The following is a 17215-nucleotide window of genomic DNA, read 5'->3' as shown; positions in this document are numbered from 1 at the left end:
GGGAAGCACTCCGGTTGAACACTGCGCTTTAGGCACAGTGGAAGGTCACTTTTGAAGACATTATTCAGGCGGCCAAAAGCACTCCAGCCTAGCTTTACTCTGCGAACAATTTCATCAAATATATATCCCTCTATAGACACTTGTTGTCCCAGATAGATGAAGTTTCTGGATCTCTCTTTTACTTAGGGTCCATGTTTCACACGCGTACGTGATTATCATACCTACTATTTATTTTCACGTAAAAATATGCCTATTATAATATATCAAAATCTAATTAGATTTTTAATAAGTACCGATATTGCATTGTAAAATATTAAATAATTTCAATGGATTATTATTTTTCAGTTTGCCTACATTTCGCTGCACAGTGAGTAATACACTTTAGCAGGTCGGAGACGGTGGAATCTGTAGGTTGATCTCCATACATCATTACGAGGCCTTGGATGCTATTATTAAAGCTTCCTAGTCACGATTTGCCAAATTACATACTTTTTGCAACATCTTTTATGAAATATTATATCGTTTATGTATAGGGTCACTAAAAAGATAACAATAGCATGAGTATCTTCCAATAAATTTACAACTACAATATATTGCGATGTTCGATTCCCTGGTATCTAATGAAAATATCATAAGTGAGGAAATAAAACGGACAGTCATATCAACTAACTCGTGTTACTTTGGTTTACAAAATCAACCAAAGTCTTGAATCCTCTTCCGTCGGACAAAACCATTGGGCCACTTATAATGACTATGATGATATTATGGGCGACCTGATTCTGTTCCTTTCTTGTTATTTTAGACTAATATTGCCAATTGTGTCTAGATATACCATTATTATCAATATGAAGGATTGTATTTATGGATATATTTCCATTCATTCATTCTATGAATTTGGGTCTACAATCCGGTGTGGATTTATGACGCCTTTCTGAAACACATTTATTACAATAAAATTAAGTTAGCTACATGTCCAAATACACAATTAAAAACTACATGTGAATCAGACCCGGGATTCAAACCCGACACTGTCGATTTACTAAACGGATACGTTACCACTCGACTATCACGGGCGATTAATTTATGGAGGTTTATTTTATATAAAATATGAAGCTTGTAACTAACTATACATAGGTACTTCGATACTTCTCTTTCGATGTAACAGCCTTACTTGCAAGAAACGCACGTGGAGTGATTAATTGCACAACAATTTTCCGACAATCATCTGATAAGAATTGACAATGTAAAATAAATATCACATTATGTTATAACTGGAAAAATTAGATTGTGTGAACATTTCAGTAAACTTCATTTTAGAGATGAATGCTTATTTCATGGTCAATTTTACGTCGTAATGTCACAAGCGAAGAATCCACAAAACTCCTACTTACATAAGACTACTTATATAAACATTGCCAATGTTCAAGTACATATTATAAAAATATCTTTGCAAGATAATAGGATACAATCAAATCAACGGATAATTAGAACCTAGATCCCTACATGATCATGAACCAGATAACCTCACAAAATATTGTTTAAACAATAATTACAATATATATTTGTCTTGATTTATTTATCTGTATATAACGCATGTAAACACATATTTAAACATGTAAGACAGAGCAAGACAGGGAAAAGACGTTATTAAAAAGGGTAAGACTAAAAGAAACATACGCGTAAACGCGAATTCTAAATTTTAAAAATAAATTGGCACGCAAAAGAAGGAATCTTTTAATCGGATCGTGAAAGAAAATAAACGATAGGATACTCTCATAATAGTTTGACAAATGTTTACTGTGCATTACTTGTATATCGCCATATCCAATAATGTAAACAGATGGCAAAGCCACCTAGTATTTTTTTCTAGTGTCTAATTTATTTTATAATAATATTAAGGTGCGATATACAAGAGTATACCCTAAGTGAAAAATCCTGGGCTAAGCTGTATAATATAATAGCTAGTAGGAAATAAAATTAAGTAAAATTCAGTTTTATCGCCTTAGGTATTATTATTGTGATGGACATTATCAACGTATCTATAATTTTATTATTATTCATATAATAGTTACGTTTGTTTAATACAGAAATATTTATTAAATTAATACAGTATCACAATTTTGTATTGACCCTGTATATTTTACAGACGTGTTGGTACCAAAAAAAACTCGTCTATTGTTTTTTAGCTGTAAAAAACTATATTTTTACCGCTCATACTTTTCCGACACGCCGGCCATTTAAATAAAAAAAACAAAATTACAGAATAGATATTTAAAAATATTTACGATATGGTTAATCACGCAAATGGTTTCCTAGTCTTTTCACTTTCGAAGATATGTTAATTGAATAGCTATTATATCTAAAAAAAAATAGATATTGCTATTCTATTGTTTAAAGATTTCTAAATAATCATATTCGTGTATTATTTATTTTGCAGTGACAAATAATTTCCGCGTGTGTATAAATTAAATTTAAATACCATGCATAATTTAAAGTGTTAAAAAATTACATTTGATTAGTGATTACAATAAAAACCGGTCATTTATCTTGGCATGCTGAATACTAATTAGCCATACAATAACAAAAAATATAATAATAATTTATAAAAATTTAAAACCTCCATCAATCAAGCTTACAGTGGATTATTTTATCTATGAATGCGAAGATTACAACTTAAAATAATATGCTGGTAACACAGTTTTCATATTGTTATTTTCAAAAGAATGCTAATCATTATTTCTGCTCCGATATTTTATTAGTTTTCAAGACTTCAAGTTTTTTGTTAATCATTCATTTAACAATTATTATAAATCTAACACAGTAACCTTCAACTACTTTTATTTGGCAGATGCCTTGAAGGGTTTAATAAAAACTCAGAGACATAATATATATGTATACAGAAATTTTAAAATAAACGTCCTTTGCTAGTTTTACCTACTACATGTTATTATTTTTGAGTTGCTATCTTAAGCGGATATACATATGCAAAGAAAATCTTTACAATTGTGTTATTCACATAGATAAACATTGTTAGCATGCTAGCGGCCCAGGCGAAAAATTTTGTCATCTAGACAATCTCAAAAAATATATTAGGTATTCGTATTCCTTCCTTAATTTGACGCTAATGGTCAGGTCAATAAAACACACGTAGGTATCTAAAATTGTATTGCATGCTATGCTGTAACTCTAAATTTAATTCAGTTACAAATAAAAATAAAAGGAACAGTGCATAATTGATGGTATTTATTGACAATTTTAAACAAACACACATTACACCCACGATGGCCGCGTGGCTTAAGCGCCGGTCTATAGTGTCGAGGGTCCCAGGTTCGAATCACGGGTCTGGCAAGTACACATATTGTTTTTCAATTTGTGTATGAGTCAGAGTATAGACCTAATAGGTTGAGCAAGTGGCTGACATCCATTTCTCGTAAAAAGAAAATCTGTAGGCCCATATGATCCTATTAGTATCGGACATGGTCGAAAGAAAAAGAAGAATTGACAACTCGATGATTATTCCTTCATTCCTTCAAGCTACATTCACCCCAATACAGAATACATGTGATTGATTCTCAGTTAAAATTACGCATTTTCAATATTATTTGTATCCTTGCAATATAGTAACGAGTGTTAGAATTTGCAGCGGTCTTTGTAATCAAGTGTGTAAGGCGCTGGTCTTTAATTCTGGGTTCTCGGTTTGATCCCCGGTTAGTTCAATATAAATTTATATGATTTTATCAAAGCCGTGTGTTTGTAATTGTTTCACTTATATTACTAATTACACGACTGTTTCAATATACTACTGTCGTTGTGTCTCATGGCCAATTGTACTATTGTAGGGCTGCAAATCCTAGTGGAAAGTGAAGTCTTATAGACTTATAGAGGAAAGTTTAGCACCAAGAAAATGAAACATGGGTATATTATTTATTTGATTAAACTTATTATTCTTACCTTGATTGTGTTCTTGACGAGTTCTCTTCTTCTTTGGGCGCTGGCAACCATTGGTGAAAATCGAGTCGAACCTTCGTTCCATCCACCAATCGCTATCATCGTTTTCAAGTTTTGATTGTAAGTCTTCAAACCTGTGAATTTGGCATATCCACCTGAAAATAATAATACAAATATAATTATCAGTTAAATATACAACAAATTTGAACAGTTCCAAAAACTTCTAGCACACTCACGGTTGAATAACACTGAACTGAAGCGAATTAAAATACTATTACAATGAATAATTTCATAAGTTAAAACATGATTGTGAACACAAAATTACGTATGTATGTTTGCAAATTCCTTAAAGGCATCTTAATGGACTTTATTATCCCGGATGAAGATACAAAAAAATATATTTCAATGGGCTTGATTTGGCTTTAACTTAGCCCACGTGGTGACTTAAATCGTGTAAAATGCCTACTAGTTTGTGTAGGCAGAATAAATAATTGTATTATACATGAAGGTATTAGGTATTTAAAAAACAATAAAATAGACAAAATCAAATAAAATAAGGAGAATATGCCCACTCAAGTTATAGATTACATCGGAAATTGTTAAATTAATTATTTAAGGAAACCGTACCGATTACAAACTGAATACATACTTGGGTGTTTTGGTTATTGACAGGTAAAAAATTACTTCCAAATGGACACCTGAATACCCAGTATTATATAATGTTTTTATATAATATTCAATATTAAAAAGAGAAAATGTGTTACAGAAATGATTTATTTATTAAAGAAATATTTCTTACACACAATGAATTGTTTAATATAAATCTTTTCGTGTGAAAAGCCACTATTTCAAAAACTCCGCAGAATAAAAAATATATATCTTGTCAACATTGAATTTATTATAACAGCAAGTACTGATTTTGCTGTTCTATGATGGTATCTTTCTGGAAGCATTTCAAGCCTCGTTCTTGATCGTTAAGTTGATTTGCCTAGCATTTTACGTTTACGATGCGTATCCCGGAAGAGTTTATTATCCCACGAGAATAAAGTGTTTTCAGAGTGAGAATTTTCATTACTGCAGCAAAATTAATCGATACTCTTTTCCAGCACACGCGTTGTATAATGAAATAAACAATAATACATTGTTCCGACGCGAGACGTCGTGAACTTTGAATTTAATGAGGACTGTTTTGTAACTTCTACTCTGTGTCTGTCCTAATAATTCATATTTGCAAAATCAGTGCTTATCCTCCCCTACCCATTTATCAAAAACACTCCATCCCTTGTCTCTCTCGATTCCAAATCATATATTTCTGAAGCTATAAAATGGCTTGTTTCTACCTACCATAGATTTTTGCAGCGCGTTACCTATTAGTAAGCATTTTATAAACTCTTTCTCGGATGACACTCCCTAATTCACCAGTATTAGAAACCTGTCCCATAATTGGTACAGTTGTTCCTATTGATGTCGACTTTTTGCTATACTATTATTTACTGGTATTATTAGAATATTGTATATTTATATGAAGCAGTATAGGAGTAACACATAATTATTGTAACTCGTCGCCTATCCGCTCCAGAGTATCCGTGAATTTTGATAACACAAGATTTTTTTTAACGTGCCGAGAACAACTTTTTTATAATATTATATAATATTATGTTCATGGTTGCCTTATACAATGATCAAAATCAGCTATCTACAATGTACTAATGCTATAATCAACATTGTGAATATAATGATTTTATTAAGCATTGCGGTCCTTGATCTTGTAAATTATAAGTACTACGAAACTCCCCCATTGAATTTAGCACCTACGCGACAAAGCCATAATTCTATACATTATTACAAGATAAACTAACTGATTTACTAATGGAATTATATATACATACATATTTTTGTATACGTCTTGATTCCTACGTATTTTATATTATAGCAAAATATATTATCTACGAACAGCATTTAAGAGGACAATATTGCTAAGGTGAATATTGTTTTGAGATAATATAAGTAGGACGTATATTTTAAAATTACTATAATAAGAAGAGTAAGTTTGAAGCATATTATTAACTCAATATTAAATAAAAACACTGCTTAAATGGTGGAAAGTAAGCAGCACTTGGCTCTTAAATTAGTAGAGGCCATCATGACCTGAAAGATTGTTTATATTCTAAGGGGAATAGTGTTAGGTATTGCTATGAATTTAAAACTGAAACGCCACTTGATTGATTATGTTTGCTTACTCTAATGATAATACATTCTGAAACATTACATTTTAATCATTCGATTATAATTAGTTGGTGTTCGAATAAACACAGTACAGTAAAAACGAAACAATAATGCGCTCGGTCGATGGTGTGCATGCGTATGGGGAGCCGTGATAAATGCCTGGCAGCCGATGACCGCGTATTCGTACGTATACGTACATATACAATCGACGAACCGCATTATTGTTTCGTTTTTACTGTACCTACTTATTATTTAAATATATATTTTTAAAGTTTGTTACTCTCCCCCTTTCCTCTATATATATATATATATATATTAGATACGTCATACGTATATATCTACTTATAAAATTTATATTTATAATACATACCTACATATTATATTATAAATCTGATAAGTCACAAATAAATCCAATAATAATATGAATTTTCAATAAAAAACAATGTTATATTCCAAAATATTGCATATTATATTGTAAATAAAAATAATCTAATTAAAAAATGAATAGGTATAATAATTTGTAAGACGAAGATTCTGTATGGTAATATAATGATTTTCATCCAACATCAATTATTGCGATAACCAGGTTAATAGAAAGTTATAAATATAAAATATATAACCAAAATATTTCACTTTCCATTTTTATATTGTAAATGAGTTAAATTAATATGTACAACAGTTACTGTATTTCAGTATGCGGATCCAATATACTTTTTCCATCTTTATTAACTTATATAAATAAATGTGATAATTTTAAAAGAATGTGGTTTTCTCTGTAATTCTTTCCCGGTCAATAAGTTATTCAATTTATTGCAAATATTTGTCAACCAAAATCAAATAACCAACACTGCATTGCGCAAAGTTTTAAGTGGCAAGGTGGAGGCCGTCTTTAGAATTGCAAAAATGTGAAGCCTTTAATTTCGCAATACATAATATTATATCGTTTAACAATCTAGATAACCTTTTTTGTCAAATGAAACTCTTTACCAAAAGACTACTTGAAATAGTTCTTACCACAATTCTATATTATTGGATAATCAAGTTTGATATGATGATCACACTGAATGGTCGATTCGATATAAATACAAATTATTTATAATTAAACACATATTTTTTTCTAGGCAAAGCGATTTTATTAAAATTAATAAATATGAAAAACCTTCTTTCAAATAATGAATAATTTAAAAATCTCATCTATTCTCCCGCGATAGGCTATCACCATAATAATTATGTTACTAATAATAAAATGAAAGTTTTCAACGAACCCTCATTTAATAACGTTTTTTTTTAGACTGTAGAACTCCAAATACATTTTTAAAAACAACATGCTCATTTTTTTTCAGACCCAAGATTCAAACCCGAGGTCCATGACTTCATAAGCCGACGCGTTACCCGCTCGGCCATCGTGGGCGTAAATAATATTAGCAGATATTTATTATTCTTCTCAATTTAGTATTATGATCAAATCAAATGTCTAATACTTATTTAAGTGTATTCGTGTTATCCAATTTAATTGAAGCTATCGATCTGTATAATCTGTACAAATAATATTTTGACTTTTTAGTCATGTATCTATGGAAAATAAAATGAAAATAATATTTTTTTAATTTCTGCGTCAGAATATTCATACATCACTGGCGATATTACAATATCATATTATACTATAATATCTTTTTCACATAAACATTTCTATCATATTACATATTTAACTCTACATCTCTTATTTTTGTTAAATCTAAGCGTATGAGCCTCCACAAAGACCATGTTTTATTTACAATCGTGGAATGACTGTTAACTATTATCTCAACGCCTCAATCCAGTAGACCCTGCTCTGGATCAAACATATCCTATAAAAAACAGCCTATAAATTCAACTCAAGGCTTAAGAAATAGCCAATCTGGTACTACATCACCAAAGGGACTAAAACATATTATGTAATTGCATTCATTATTAATCTTCTGGAATCATCGTCCCGATACAAGGTTAGGTTAAGTATGCTATTTATTAATATTATACGAACACTAAATACGCAGTAAATTATGTGTTTACTAGTTATGGATCGACAAATATTATATCTCGCAATGTCTTCAAGCATGTAGTGGTTGGTAGGCGTGCATTGACTTGTTGACTTGGATGAATACTTCAACGAAACACTTTCTACCTTGTACGTGTGTCACTCGTAATGACTTAAGATAAATTTTAATTTATTATCCGTCAAATATAACAATGATGTAACTTTTATACTATTTACCTCTTGCTAATCAGTTGAATTATATAATAGTTTTTAAATTGTCACCAATTCATAAATTTATAATTAATTGAGCAAATAATACGTATACAAACGTCACAGATAAATTTAGGAGTAAGCTTGACCGTGGCTATGAATCAAGTTAGTGCTATTATTTTACATTGATTTAAATTACAATTAAAGTAACCATTATTAACGATTTTATAAAATACTTTAAATTGCATGTACATCAGCCTGATGCCATCAGATGAGAGTCCTTATACTCCAAGCGAAAGACGTTGGTATATTCAAATCCGACTCGGTTTAAGATTTTTCAAACCAGTATGATTTTGAGGTTTTTTTAAATATCTATTTGCGATAAATAATGCTTTACGTGATATGTACATTAAATCTTGAATAATATTTATACTGATTAAATATTTGAAATGGTTTCACTTTTAATAGTTTTTATGTTATCTTGTTTTTTTATTGGTCAGGTCTTTCCACGTTATGTATTTTCAATGAACAGAAACAGTTTTAATATTAACTTCACTCTATTTTCGATATAAAACAAATCAATTAAAATATGGTAAGCAAAGTCACCATTGCTCATTGAATTAATGTGTATAATGAATATTGTATATTAAAGTAAATTACATGATTTTTAACGACAATCAAACATTAATCCATTAGAAATACGTCATAGTCATAGATTATTATCGGTTCTTTGCTAATTATATCAATTTCGATTTGCCATAATAAAAGAAATGTAACAAATTATACAGCTCTAACATTTTTATTCAATTATCTAAACAAAACAAAGGCTGAAAGTAAAATTCGTAACTGTCAATTTACTTCAGTCTTCTTATTAATACTCATTTATAACAAAATGCCTTTTGAAATTGAAAGTCGACTGAAAATTATTTTAATGTCACGGTTAAAACAATTCAAAAGTCATAACATTGGTGACAGCCGAACAAAACGAATCGGATAGTTTCTGTGAAAAAAAATCTATAGAGAATTAATAATAAATAAATATATATATTATACCTAATATCTGGATACTAGCATTATTTATATTTTACTCAACAGATAAATATATATGTTTTTAAATAACATATTTAAGGCCATATAAAATTTTTGTAACATTACATAAGTAAGTAAAAATACTTAATAAAAATTTTTCATCAAATTTTAATGATCGCCCATAAATGCCTCATCTCCATTTCAAGTGATTTGTTGTTACCGACACAACAATAATCGACTCATGTATGCATATATGTGAGATGATAAAGAATTTTGATTGAGGAATACTAGACCAAAACATCTAGATTTATTTTTAATTTTTAGTTCTTAAGTATGACAAAAAATCAACAGACACTACCCCGAGCGCAGAGTGACGGCTCGCTTAGCTGCCGGGAATAGACTTCATTTATATTTTGTTGTTTAATATTGTTTATATTTTTTTCTTCTCTTTTCTGATGGCAATATTCGCTATGTATTTATATTTCACTCGTTTTCTTAGAACCAGTTTTTTCTAATTTAAATCTCTCATGTTGTGAACATCCTAAATTATTTTTTATCCTCCCGTGTGATATTCATAATATACAAACACACCTCAAGTCATCTTTTGTATTTTTTTCTGATTATTGTAAAAACCTTTGACATAAAATAAATACGTATATTGAGATCATGACTGTGTATAAATACGTTATCATTTACCACATCATTCTCTTGAAACTGAATCTCATAATTCCTTGTCGACTATTGGAAGATTATTACTTAATTAAATTATTACTTACATTTAAAAACTCTGTTTATTATGGTAAAATGATATTAAATTGTGCATGTTTCATTTAAAAGAAATTAATAATTAAAAATGCAAACAGAAAGGTATTGAATAATTCCATGTAAATTATAAAATACATATATTTAAAATAAGAAGACGACACTCACCTTTTTCAATATCTTGATACTTGTCAAAAGGTTTCAGCGTGTTTTCCTTTGTGAATCCTCCAAAGGCGTAGATAAGATGCGTGCAGAGGTAGGGGTTAATATTTTGTGGATTGAATTTTGCAGTTCCTGGTCTGTACACTGACCAGTTTGTGTAATAACAGACAACTCTCGCTTCCGTCGCCTCGCCTGCAAAACAATAAAAAAAATATGATTAGTTTGGAATATTTGTAATCAATAAAATAAAGTTGTTTCAGATCGATTTTTCTTTTTAATTAGATATTGATTGAACAACCATCTAGTTCCATTAAAAGATATTATAATAACTTTTCTTTGTTTAGGACTTCCTTAGTAATTTTACATAAACAATGTACTTTGTTTTTGGATTGTTACTTTTTCTCTATGGGATAATATGAGAGTCCGCAGTAAATGAATTGCGCCACGACTTTGAATCACACGTCGAGAAAAATCATATTTTGTTATTATTTTTCAAAAATGTTGAAAAAAGACCTTCTCCTATATAGACAAAGTGAAAATGTAGCATTGAATTGTAGAATTGAAGCAAAAAAGGACCTCTGATCTACTGATTGAGTTAGCTACAAGTGACTTTAATACTTTGGACGCGGAAGACGCACACGGTGCGTAATGACCAGGCGGCCGATCGATGTAATTAACGTGCATTTTAAAGGGGGCAATTAAAATCTCATTATCTATTCAGCAGCGAAAGCGTTAAATTACAGGTTCAATTGTACACACTACTGCTATAACATTTATTTGCCAATTTTCAGAGCGTATAAAAAGACAATCCGACGTGGAGATTAGCGAGTGATCATACTACACTTTAGCATTATTATTTAGTTGAAAAATCCTTTAAAAATATGTAAAATCACTTATAACTGTACTCGAGTATGTAATCACAATGAAAATAAAAAAATGGCAGCCATTGCGTTGGTAAAAAAATCGGAATGCCAACTAAACGGTGTTACTATCTATTTAACTTAACTTGCTAAATAATTTCGAATGTCATCACATAAATAACGTATAAGGCTCCTGGACTCAATAGGTTAAGTGAATGGCCACCAACTTTTATTCGTAAAAATAACTTTAATTCTGTTGAGCCTCATATGGTCAGTCCACGAGCAAAATGGAAATTTTCCAAATATTTTGAAGAATACTTTTTTGTATATACGAGTGTACATTGTGTTACACGTTTACAAGACAACTATTTACTAATATTCTTTATTACATACCTATATATGATACATTAATAAATTGTGTATGGTCATGAAATTAATGTTGATTTCGTAAACAGATATGGCATCTTCATGACATATACACCCTTCTTCCAAAGTCTACAGATTAATCAGATTTAGCTACCAAAGATACTCCAAAACCTTCATTTTCCGCTGCTACAGGATACCTAGGCTCATAATGTTATTATGACAACTTAAAAAACTACAGGATCAATGATGAAACATGATGAAACTTTATCAGCTTATATATTAATTGTCGGTACCAATTTGAAAAGGTTTCATCTCGATGTGTGAAAAAATTAATATACAACTTTCCAGAAATACTATATAAATAAAATATATTACGGTAAACTTTCAATAGATTTATAATGTTGTAGAAATTGTAACATTTTGTTATCTGTATTTACATTTTATATAATACTAGCTGACCCGGCAAACGTTGTTCTGCCATATAAATTATTTCTAGTGAATATTTTGGTTGTTAAATAAAAAATACCGAATTTATCGTAAGTGTGTGGGGATGGGATCTATCACAGAAAGAGGAATGGAGCGCTGTAGACGATGACCGCCGATAAAAACAAAAAAACACCAACCATTCATTTTCTCAATTCAAAATGAGTAATGATGTTCATAATGAATGAATTGCCTGTGACAGGATCTCGTTGTTTAATGTTTATGCAATATCCGTCTTGTCCCTTCCAGAAATATAGCGGATATTGGAAAGCGTCGTATGAACGGTGTGCGTCAGCAATGAACTCCAGATTATTGTTTCTTCTTCGAATCACGATTTATCGCGTCGATGTGCGGTCGCCAACCATGATTCCAGCAATGTTGTCAACAATAGGCGCATTGAATCGACGCACGTGCTCTCCAGCTGGTGTTTTATCAGGATTGATAACAATAGCGTGATTGTCACTTTGCAATTCGTGCATGTGTGCTTTGAAGAATTTCAATAATTCATTGTGCTCATTCAATATGGCGTCCAGTTCGCCGACGATGCGCCTGGCATTAGGCAAATTGAGGTTATTGTAGCCGCAATCGTGCATCCACACGATTGTTGTCCTCACCGCTCATGAAGTAGATTTGTAAAAAAATATGTGGTTCGTTTGGCATTGGCAGCAATGAGTCTACTTTGTGATATACTTGGCCTTTGATTTTGAACGTAGAATGGAATTGTTGACCATTTGCTGCAGTATTGTGAACTATTTCTGTTGCTCTGAACGAAGTCATTTGGAAGCATGAATTGAATGTGCGAATGGACTTCAGGAACAGGTTTGAATCTGGAACCGTGCCGATGAGCAAGCCGTTCAATGATTCTGGTGGTGTCTCAATTTCTGGTAGTTGCACTTTTCCTGATGCGCAACACATTCGGCTGACTCATGTTTGAATTTGAGCGCATGACAATGGGGACATTCTTTGTCCATAGCACCAATAAGCACTTTCGGATGAGCGGAATATTCAATATCTGGCTCGTACTCAAGTGCGAGACGAAGGAACGAAGCGGATGTAAATGCTCGATGTACTTGTTGGCGTTGTCAGTCATTTGCTCTGCGTTTGTTATCTACAAACCGGCACGCTTGGCTCCGTTCCAATTGTCGTTATTGATTTCGTTCAGCTCGTGCCTCTTGTGATTGAGATGCACGCAATTGCGACATGCTGACACGCACGTTTTTGTTATCTTGTTGGATTTTTCCGTCTGTTCTTTCTGCTCTACTATTTTGCATGTTTGTTGCTTTATTCGTTCGACGGCCCAAATGGTCCCCCTTGCGTCTTGCTGGCATTGTGCACTGTAATACACGCACACAAAAATAGATAAATTAAAATAAATCGTACAAATTTTTGCACGCACTGCGTTGTGATATGCCGAATGAAATGTCAAAATTACGCGATGCTTCTCTTGAATTCTTCTCGGACATAGCGCCATCTGTCATTCAACAACATAAATAATTTCGTTCTGTTTGAAATTCGAACGACGGTTAAATTTGTTCATACAAAAATAGTAAAATCGCGATTAAAAAATGGGAGGGTGGGGGTAGGAGAGTGAAAATTTGGGGTTATAGGTATTTTTTGATGCCAAATAATAAAAAAATACAAAAAAAAATTGTCAAAAAAATAAAAGAAAAATTTTTCTGGATAGAGAAACCCTAATCACCTAGCGGTATGAAATATACTTGTTGACCTATTCTCATACCTAACAAATATACATAAAAAAAATCATAAAAATCGGTCGAGCCATTTCGGAGGAGTGCGACCACAAACATCGTGACACGAGATTTTTATATATATAGAGATATATTTTATGAGTTTGTATAATATGTAAAGAGCTCGACCGTACGTATTAAGATACATTATAGTGCGGTTGTGTTAGACAAACTAATTTGAGAGAGAAAAATCATCCTCCGCTCACACGCGGAAGTCAAAAACAACCCAACGCTACTCTACCCAGTTCATTTATGTTAAGTAACATAATTAAAATATAATAAAAGTAATCTAGCAATCAAATTATAAATCAGGTTTTGAGTTACTTTTTAGTGTTTTGACAAATTGTCAATAGGTATTGCAAAATGCGGATCTGAATTGGCATTCTGGCTCGGCAAAAAAGATCTTTCTCGCGACACAAATAACTCGCAGCATTCCGCCAATAAAATGAATGGCAAGCGACATGTAGGTATTACTCTGATGTACAGAGACAAATCAGACATATCTTCTTTGATTATAATTATGTTTACTACTTAGTATCTACTATTTATGTGAGACATCAAAGACGCTGCAACATTTAACATTTTTGTGAAAATTATTAATTTATGTGGTTAGATTATTTCCAATACCATCTTCAACGTCCCAGACAGGGAACTCAGAAATAATGGGAACTGAAATACCTAGCGGGTAAGGAGAAGCAGGCAACCGATCTCGAGTAACGAAGAATACGGGATAAATTTAAACACGTGTCAAGAATACGTCATACGTCGAATACTGACAACTGTCCTCGGTTTATGCATTGACGCTCATTTAATATTACTGTATTACACACACTATTGCACGTCTATAATGCGTGGTTCATTTTTGTAAGACACTCACACATTCATAACCGTGCTTACAAAATTTACTGCATTGGTATTATAGCTTATCGGTATTCTATTTATTATCTGTGTTCCCAGAGTTATCCGTCAGTAAGAGCTATTTTATATAAAATAAACGATTTTTTTGTTAAGACTATGAATTTAGATTTATAATTAGTATTATTTTCTTTGACCTTTATTGCTGTCAGAATTATTTTCATGTTGACATATTATTAATTTATGCCTAGATAGAAAAAAGAAATATTATTGTTTAGTTAAGTAAGATAAGTGTGTGCCGATCAACGAAGCAACCTCGTGCAAAGCCAGGTACAGGTTAGCATATTCTTTTAATCAATGTCAATTTCTTAGTGCGACCCTGATATTATATCTACAGTAAATATGTGCACATGTGAAATTCATGCAGTCATATTTCGACATGCAGAAATGGTTTTTTTTTCCATTTAATTAAAAAAAATTGAAATACGTAGTTAGTTAGCATTGATTCTTTCAACTTTTTATTAATAAGTGAACGTACTGAAAGACTGCAATTGAGTACGTGTTGGCTAAAACTAAACTAATTATTTCCTAAATTTTATTTCTAGAAGCGGTATTGGATACTACCCTAATTATTGAGCGTTTATAAGTGGTGATATTATATTACGCTTGTATAAGATCAAACATCGCATTTTCAATAGTATTGTTTATTAAAATTTCATGTTTCATGTATTTCGGCTCACTATATATATTACAAAACGTTCATCTATACGCCAACTATCCCATGTATTTGGAATCAGTTACCTAGTTAATAGTTAAAAAAAAAACAATATGACACAATATATTTTTTAAAGATACCTAAGTACTTATTAAAAATTAACTTAAAATAAAATTAACATAAAAAAATCATTTAAATAAAGATTAATCTGAATTACATAATTATGGAAATTTATATTTTTTTTAATCTTTATAAATCATATAAATAATTTTAAATAAAATATTTACAATTTAACGTTATTAATACTGTTGACTAACGGTATGTTGGTATATGATGGAAATATAAATATAATATAATATGTAAAAATGTCTTAGGGCTTTGCACCTACCTATAAAGTATTATATATTATACAGCCTGAAGATTCCAAAAGGCAAAAATTCGGTTGCCAAAACTAATCTTGTGGATAAATTAGAAGAAGAAAAAATATTAATAGATCTATACTAAATATTAGTTATTGTTTGTTTTGAATTGTGTAAGTAAAAAACGTCAAATTCCATTTTTTTTATTTTGAATATTTAATTAACTGTTTTTTTATTCAACGAATAATTTAAAAGATTTAAGAATGTGACATTCTAATTATTGAACATACATAATTTTGAAAACACTTATGAGAAAATACATATTATAACCAATAGAAAGAAAAAAGTAAGACACCCCGCAGGAATCGAACCTGTATCTCTCGGGTATCGCGCCCATGCACATATACCACTGTGTTAAAGGCGTCATGATTAATTGAGACAAATTTTAACTAATGGCTTTAATACTCTCTGAAGCTTTCCAAATTGAGCTACTATTGGCGATCGGCTTATGTATTTTTAATCAAAGTAGGTATTGCTTTAATTGCTAACCGACGTCATGGATCACTCCAAGATTTTCTGTTGTAACTTACTTGATTTTTCTAATAATTTTTAATTAAGTAACTATTTTTTTTATTCAAAAGATTTTTTCTAATGGTTATGCAGGGGTAGTCAACCTAGTCCCTACCGCCCACTAGTGGGCGTTCCAGCTTTCATGGTGGGCGGTAGGGGTTTTAAAAACATTTTCATTATGTTTTCATAAAATTACCCGTGACAATTTAAATTTCAGAAAATATACTATTTCACCGGACTTCATGCTTCTATGTCTGCAAAGTATAAATAAAAAGATAGATTTAACTGAAGTAAGTAGTTTCATAAAGATTTATTTTGCCAAACTTAGCGAAAGTCTGACATAAAGTATTTGGTAAGTAATTCTAATTATATGCTTTAACTTGCCGTAACTCTGCTTTATAAATTTTATAAAGTAAAGTTACTTCCCTGCTTTATAAATCACCATTACTGCGGAACCGGTGGGCGGTTAGAAAATTTTATAACTAACAGAGATACAAAAATGGGCGGTAGGTATAAAAAGTTTGACCACCCCTGGGTCATAATGTATTGTCTCAGAAATGTTTTCAAAATTATGTATGTTATTTTAAATATCTTTGCGTGTACGTTTAAGAGCGGAAATCTCGTGTGCCACCGATCTAGAGAATAGTTATCTTACAAATTTAACCCACAGACGAGAATAATTGGTAAGACTTTACATTACACAATTCGACCATATATTATTAAATATGCAATAATAATAATATTTCATACATAGTAATTAAGAACAAAATATTACCGAGCTACCTCCTCAGAGACAGACCAAGGCAACTGCTATTCATAATTTATTGTTTCACAAGGCAACACCTACTTAGAGTTTTAATACTTTGATATGCAGTACAGACTCGCGGCTAATTAATGATTGCAGTAAT

General features: G+C 31.0%; 1 protein-coding gene across 2 annotated transcripts in view; it reads right to left on the bottom strand.

The window, feature by feature from the left end:
• Cht6 (Chitinase 6) overlaps positions 1 to 17215 on the bottom strand; it is a 214110-nt gene that overhangs the window by 100443 nt on the left and 96452 nt on the right. For both annotated transcript variants that reach the window (XM_085944772.1, XM_085944770.1), the window contains exons 3-4: positions 10358 to 10543; positions 3952 to 4103 (exon numbers count right to left, since the gene is read on the bottom strand). In XM_085944772.1, the coding sequence (XP_085800898.1) occupies positions 3952 to 4103; positions 10358 to 10543 (338 nt within the window). The remainder of the gene's footprint in view (positions 1 to 3951; positions 4104 to 10357; positions 10544 to 17215) is intronic.

Source organism: Rhyacophila brunnea, unplaced genomic scaffold (genome assembly GCF_057557595.1).
Source record: "Rhyacophila brunnea isolate RB1 unplaced genomic scaffold, BYU_Rbru_1.0 scaffold_17, whole genome shotgun sequence".
NCBI lineage: Eukaryota > Metazoa > Arthropoda > Insecta > Trichoptera > Rhyacophilidae > Rhyacophila > Rhyacophila brunnea.
This window is presented reverse-complemented; position numbering and strand designations above follow the sequence as displayed.